Here is a 7,232-nt window from a genome sequence, read left to right as displayed (position 1 = left end):
GTTTGCCTTGAGATGGGAGAAATACGGATTTCAATGAAACCCATGAATAGGACTTCCTGCTTTCAATGATGTAAAAATCATCATTTTACATCATTGAAAGCAGGAAGTGAGACAGTACATTTTTATATGGTCAGTAAATTTGCCGTTTCAGATCATGTTCTTACACTACATGCCAAATTTGCCAGTGTATGACAACAACGTGTTTTGTTTAATGCGGCTCCAGTGAATCACTAGCGCAGAACCTTACTTTGAAAAACATTTTATTCATACTCACACATTTATCAGTACATCAATAATTTATATGCAGAATATTAAAAACATGTACACAGCTATTTACAGAAACTTTACACTTTTTACAACATGTACACATAAATTATAATTTACATTTCTACAGATCGACAGTTGACAGTCTGGATCCAAAATACTCCACAAAGACCTCAGGGTGGCCTCTGTAGAACTGCCCCAGCAGACGCTTCTTCTCCTTCACTGAGAGTTTGGAGTTCTCGTGGATAGTCCTGAGTAGAGCCCACAGCTCGTCCCTGGTGGTCTTCTTGATTGTCTCTGCGTAAGTCTGTCCCGAGATCCGCCTGCAGTAAGATGGACCTGGGAAACAGAAAAAGAAAAAAGAACGGTCATGTTCTGTATGTCACTGGCCAGAGTCCTGCTGCTGTGATTATGAGATGAGACTTATGCAGAGGTGGAAAAGTCCAGCTTCAGAAAGAAGTCCTACCACATACTGTATCTATGCCAACCATTCATTAAAACCAGCTGATTCTAATTACCACAAGTCTTCAGCTAGGTACAGCAGTTAATTAATGAGATCACCTGTGTTAAGTGCACAGGAAGAACCAATACATGGCTGGATTTGTACTTTCTGAAGCTGGAGTTTTCCCACCTCTGGACTTGTGTAATGTGCCTGTTTCAGACAGACGCTCTCTGTTGCACAGTGTATCCCTTCTTACCTGTTACTACGTCTGGGTCTTTTTTCCTGATGATGTTTGCAAGCTTATCACTGACCAGCTTATGCAAGGACACTGGGATCTGGAGATGGAGAGAACAAACATAAACTTTACATCATACAGTATATTGCATAAACATTCTTAATCCTGTGTCCACAGACAATAGCGATATTCCCATTTTTTTCTCTCCCCTCCTAGTTGACCCAGTGTGATAGAATCTTGTCAAGATGTTGTTTGGAGACCTACCTTAAAAAGGTCACAGTGTTTGTCCATCATGAACAGGACCATGAGGTCAACCTTCCCCTTGGCCAGTCGTGTGCTGTAAACAATGGCACTAGAGAAGGCCCTCTTCACTGCCATCCTGTTATCGATCTGAAAATACAATACACTGTTATTAAACATCCACCACTCAGAGCTCTTTTTTAAACATCGCCCTTTTCCATGTCTTGTTCGTTGCATTCTCAGGTGTACTATAATTGGAAAGTTATGTTGACTGCTTAAGAAAGATTGTATCCTATTCTACAGGAGTCATGCAGCCCACATTAATCTCCATTCTGTGTCAGCTGTCAGATAAGATAAAGCATCTCCTGGGTGAACTGGTTGTGCGTCTGCCCGCTCACCTCCTTGTGTAACTTCACCTCCTGCGGCTGGGCGGCTGTCGCCATGAAGCGCAGCAGTCTGCGCAGCTCCTCTCGGCTGCGCGCGTCCTGGAGCTTCAGACACAGCTGCAGGCCCTCCAGCGCCTGCTCCCGCTTCCCATTCACTGCAGGGCACACAAACTCAGTCAGTGGAGATACTCACAGGTAACACATGAAGTCAAGTCTGAATTCTCGCTGGTATCAACAATCAATAAATGGACTTAGTTAGTGTCTTTGGAGGGCAGAGTCTTAAAAGAGTAAATATCTATCGGTATGTAAATGTGTGCTATTTGTAAGTTTATGTTTCACCCAAAAAAGGTCTTGACATAAGTTAAAAGATATTTAGACGCCCACTCCCACAGTGTCTCCCAATGCCAGTGCCCTCCTCTCACCTAGCAACTCTGAGATGCCGCTGTGGATGTCGAACACGTGGTTGCTGAGCAGAGGCGGGTACTGTGGCTCGCCGTAGTGCTGCTCCAGCACGCTGTAGATCAGCCGCTTGCAGTCGTCCGGGTCGTCCGAGCACTTGGGCAGCCCTCGGCTCACGTCCACCACCAGCTGGTCGGGCAGGAACTCCAGGCAGTCCACAGCAGCCGAGAGCCAGTTATCCGCCCTACAAGAGACGCAGCGAGGGAGAGAGAGAAAGAGTGAGGTACTGTGGAACAGAAACATTTCGATTTCAAACTTGAGTAGAGACTAAGAAAAACACAAACAGGGTAGAATGTGTACTCAAGAGACGCACAAAAAGATGGACAGGAAATACTAATCAGACCATAGCCCTCAGACAACTATCATAGTTGTGCTGTCCACAGCTGTGAGTGCCCTGCCGCCCGAGGGCTTGAGAACAGAGGGTATCCATCAAGCATGTTACGCAACAGTGGCGTGAGATGGAGAACCAGTGGTTTGTCCACAACATGTGAGACGGCAGGATGGATGCTCGCTAGTTCTTTCTTAGAACAAGAAAAAATCGCTGAATTTCTGCTGAGCCGTGTAAACAAAGATGATTCACCAGCGGGTAGAAGAGACAGTAGCTACAGTCAGGCCAGGCCTGTCTTTGTCTAAGTCCATTCATGGCCTGCTTTGAGATGGCGAGACGGCTTGAAGTCTCTGATTCATCGCGATGACAGCTCAAAGCTGATGGCTTAATGATATCATGCATCTCCAGCAACTTCTCCTATGCTCAAACTTGGAAAAAGTCTTTCTTCTAAAGATAGCATGCTACACTCATATCAGTTCCAGGAAGGTTCCTTTCATGGAACTGATTCATTTTAATCCGTGAGTGTCAACACATAAAAGAACAGTTGATTGGTGTGTGTGTATTCTTCCTCAACAATGAGCTTAATTTTTCCCCAGTTCCAAGAATGATTAACTGTAATATAGCTACAAGACCATGAATAAAAGGTAGCTCTGTTTTGACATCAGAAACAGCTGGCAGTACATTACATCGTTTAATCCATGGAATGTACAAAATTGTAAGAATTCTAATGAAAACACCACCGGCAGATAACGGAGCATTGTTTGATAGAGTGTCTTAACATACTGTGATTCGCTGAAGGCTTTGAGGATCTCGCGGTCCACGTAATTGCTGGTGTAGAGCAGGTCGGGGTCGCTGTCCATGCCGTGGAGGGGGGGCCGGGGCTTCTCGCGGCCCTCCAACAGACTCTCCAGCAGGGGGAGCTCTATCAGCTGCAGTAGCCTCAGCACCGTCTGCTGCTGCCACACCTCATCCACCACTGGATGGACAACAGCAAGAGGAAGAGTCGGTCAGTCACAAAGCAATGCCACCATGGCTGACACATGCATGTGTTTTAACTGAACGTGTTAAGCGGCTGCATTTGCATTGTCATTCACACTGTTTATACACACTTGTTTTTCACTGGCGGAAATAGTCTTTACCGAACATTACTGTAGTGAGATAATGCATGCCAGCTTTGCCAAGATACACTGTTATTATCAACTTTGATAACAAAGAATAGTTCGGGAAACTAAAACATTTTCCATAATGTAATGATTAATGAATACTCAAATATTGTGTTATACATCTGTGGCAGTAGTGGCCATTATAATATCACAAATTACCTTTTTATTAAGTAGAATTTTTAATGTACTCACATTCTTGTGATAGCCCTAGATCAATCATCTGTGGCGTAATTGTTTTATAGTTGAGATCTCCAAGAACATCCTCCAAAGACTTGTCTGTTTTGACCGGGGAGATGTTTGAGTTCACCTGATTTTCTTGCCTGCAATGAATAAGCAACAACTTATTAGACATTTAAAATTAGGTTATACAATGGTTAGACAAACAATCATTGGTCTTTTCTTTTCCCAAAGGGAAACGATGATCCACAACAAAGGAAGTTAATCAGTTGCAACACATCACCCAATGTCAACACCTTACATTACATTTGTATCATGGCACAAATACTGCAATATCATATGTTGCATCTTTCCTCTGCAGACATCTGTTAATGTTCACTCTCAACATAATATTACAAATGGCAGACACCAGTCATCTCTGTGAATGCAGCAAATGAACGAGCAGATAATCATCTCAATTCTAAGACCAATACTTTTCCTGTGATAAAAATGCATGCTTATTCCAAATACACAATATTTCCCTCAAACCTTGCTTGTGCATTTCTGCACCCTTGCCTCTGTGCAAAAGCCAAGAGATAAAACAAACAACATTCAAAACATTACTGCAATGTAGAAGTTAAATGGAGCTTCATACCTTTTAGATGGTGAAATATAACTGTTCCTCTGTTTGCTCGGAGAGTGGTATGTATTCTCAATAGTTTCAGAGTTTGTGGTTGGAGTTTGTGTGTTCAGAAACCTGTACAGGCTGAAACTACTGTCTTCAAACGTGACTTTCCTCTTCTCCTTTCCAAACACTTTTGTTCCAACAGCCTCAAACACACGTGATTCCATCAAAGCTTGACAAAGACGCACTGCCTTGGACCGAGGAACCTCTGCATCTCCGCAGAACTTGCTTTGAATGATGTGAGCCAGGACCACATCCACGGCCTCTGACCCCAGGAAGCAGTCCTGGTAGGTCTTGAGGTTGTGCCTCCTCCGTTTCACCTCCACATGCTGCTGTAGGTTGTTGATGATGCTGCTCCATATGTATGTCGCCCGGAAGGGCTTGCCAGCCATCCCCTGATCTGTACAAGAGACAGAAAAAAAAGAGACTAAAGATTTGTCTGAAATAAGTGAACCCAATCAGTGTGCCTGTGTCTATCACGACAGTTTTTGGATGTCAGTTTTGACTTGACATCCAAAGTAAAGAGCCTACATTGCCAACATAAACACAGAGCAACACTGATGATCGCACCCATGAGATTAATTACTTCATAAAGGCCGCTTTTATTGCCCAACCTACACATCCATTTCTTATGCAATGAAAAATCTAGATCTCTCCCTCTCGCTCGCTGAGTCTGATTCCCCCAACGCCGTCCACTTGCAGGGTGGTCGACCATCTTACATCACCGACTCCCTGCACATGCAGATACAATTATACTTGCTTTTCCCCCTTGCATTTACAACGCCTACTCATCGATACATAGGCTTGCTACAAGAGCACAATAGTTGGCAGCGACATAAAGGCCCTTTTCTTGTCCGCCATCACAGAGAGGAGGGGAAGTGCGGTGGACGGAGACTTGCCGAAAGCATCTTCGAATCTGGCGGTTGCTTCTGGGGGTTTTGTGGCAATGAGGTCTACGCTTGGGCACGGCTTTTTGATGAGTCCCAGTAAGAGAAACAAAATGTCTGTGAGGCAAATGTTTGCCTTGCCGTAAGAAAAGACGTAGTGGAGTAATCAAATGGGCCTGAATCCTGTACCATTTTTCCAACAGTCTGAGAACAACCCTGAAAGTTGAGGACAAAGCGATGACACTGATTGTTGCCGGCTGGCGGGACACATCTTGATAACCTCAGATTCATTGGTTTCCTTGTTCCTTGAGAATGTCCCATAGGAATGATTTGCATACTACTGAACAGTTGCATAACCTGGTTATGTGTTTTCATGAAGTGTTGTACTTGGAATATCAGGTGTCTGAAAGTCTTTTAGCTACTAAAGGCTGTAAGTTGATATGAAGTTTGTTAGAAAACCCTGAAGTGAATACAGTAGGCCTTTAATTTGACTTCAATTAAAACTCTGAATAGAACAAAGCACTGAAGACAAAAATGCCATTGAAAAGTAAAGAAGATCCAAAGTGGTGGTAATCTTCAGTTGATTTTATGTTTAAGGCCAATTAAACAACCATCTGTAAAACAGTTGGTGGAGCCCCTGTAATCCATTAAAAGAGTAGAGATCTGAGCATTCATAAGCCTATAAATCAAGATAAGACAAATAAACTAATTAAATCAAGTCTGACTGGTGGGGGGTAGGATGCAGTAAATGGGACTAAAGTAGAGGGGCTCTACCCCCTCTCGGTATCAATGCCTGTGATTATTATCACCTTCCCCTCAAAATGGAGAGGGAATTTTGGTTAGGCCACACATTTCAATGTTTGTCAACTCACAAAGCCGTAGGATAGGTTTGGCCTAAGTCATTCGGGAATTCCGTTTCTCTGAAGGGAAATATTGCATTTGTATCCACAACATACAAGGCAAAATAATCGCAGAGGGAGTAGAAATAAGGGTAGCCTCGTGCGTTATGACGCCTGCACCGACAGTCCCTCATGCAACTCACACAGGAGCTCCAGGTAAAGTTTCACACATCAAAACAGTAGGCGTACATGAAAACGACAGGTTAGACGACAACCAATTTAAAAAACGCACAAACTAGGGAAAGACGCTCTGCTCGCATACCGCTGACTGTGCACATGCAGACACAGGTTCAACCGACGCACCCTGGAGGGATATGTTAATGTCAAGCCTGTAGGATAAGAGGGTCTATTTAAATATGAATACATTGGTATGCGCAAGACTGCACTATGAAGCCGCCAAAACCAAAAGCACCATTTAAAAAGATTCCGCAAAAATACATTAAACTTAAACTACATTCGCATTATCAATAACTTAGCCTCACAGGCTATGTCTAAAAGTCCTTACTCATTCCCTTTGCGTTGAGATCAGGATTTCTAAAGTGAACAATACAATTTTAAGTCATGTTAATCACAATAAAGTATTGATGCTCTCCGAAGAGTAGCCTAGTCTCATTAGTCCCATAGCTTACCTGGGGGTCGATGCATGCGCAAAGATAGGCTATTTCCTAAGCACGGGTGCGCACTGTCCTGTGGGCTTCTGAGATTGAAGTACTAGGCTGTTCCTGATAACTCCGTTCTAGTTGTTCTGCCGTGACGTAAATGGGAAGTCAATCCTGAAGCCGCCACCCTCTTTGTCACACTTTGTTGGCATAAGTCACCTACAGTAGGATACGCCTGAAGACACAATTAGCATAACAGAGACACTGATGACTCTCGACGAGAAGAAGTTTATGTGGGCTTTACAACTCAAGAGTGTCAATTAGCGCCTTTTTTCGTTTCAGGTGAGACTTGTGTGAAGTCAGTTTTAATCTCTTTACCTTAACATGTAATAACTGTGCTTAAAATGATTAGATCATATTCATCTTACTAACTTAAACCCAAAATTTGCTCTCCAAATTCTCTCTCTCTCTCTCTCTCTCTCTCTCTCT

At 43.4% G+C, this 7,232-nt stretch overlaps 1 protein-coding gene across 1 annotated transcript; it reads right to left on the bottom strand.

Moving 5' to 3' along the window:
• Positions 1–243: 243 nt before the first annotated feature.
• Positions 244–6,867, bottom strand: depdc7a (DEP domain containing 7, paralog a). Its single transcript, XM_062549202.1, has 9 exons — positions 6,774–6,867; positions 4,329–4,758; positions 3,710–3,837; positions 3,138–3,330; positions 1,990–2,210; positions 1,580–1,722; positions 1,206–1,331; positions 963–1,041; positions 244–603 (listed from the first exon to the last, which is right to left on the bottom strand). The coding sequence occupies exons 1-9, from the start codon at positions 6,787–6,789 to the stop codon at positions 389–391; spliced, it is 1,551 nt and encodes a 516-aa protein (XP_062405186.1). The 5' UTR covers positions 6,790–6,867; the 3' UTR covers positions 244–388.
• Positions 6,868–7,232: the final 365 nt, after the last annotated feature.

The sequence above is a fragment of the Sardina pilchardus genome, chromosome 11, assembly GCF_963854185.1.
Source record: "Sardina pilchardus chromosome 11, fSarPil1.1, whole genome shotgun sequence".
In the NCBI taxonomy this organism is placed as follows: domain Eukaryota; kingdom Metazoa; phylum Chordata; class Actinopteri; order Clupeiformes; family Clupeidae; genus Sardina; species Sardina pilchardus.
This window is presented reverse-complemented; position numbering and strand designations above follow the sequence as displayed.

What these genes read in the sequence shown, in the direction of transcription:
- depdc7a (XM_062549202.1), bottom strand. An exon ending in AAAGCCTTCAGCGAATCACA is followed by an intron (nt 2,211 to 3,137) that starts GTATGTTAAGAC and finishes CGTCTCTTGTAG; the next exon opens with GGCGGATAACTGGCTCTCGG. An exon ending in CGGCATCTCAGAGTTGCTAG is followed by an intron (nt 1,723 to 1,989) that starts GTGAGAGGAGGG and finishes TGTGCCCTGCAG; the next exon opens with TGAATGGGAAGCGGGAGCAG.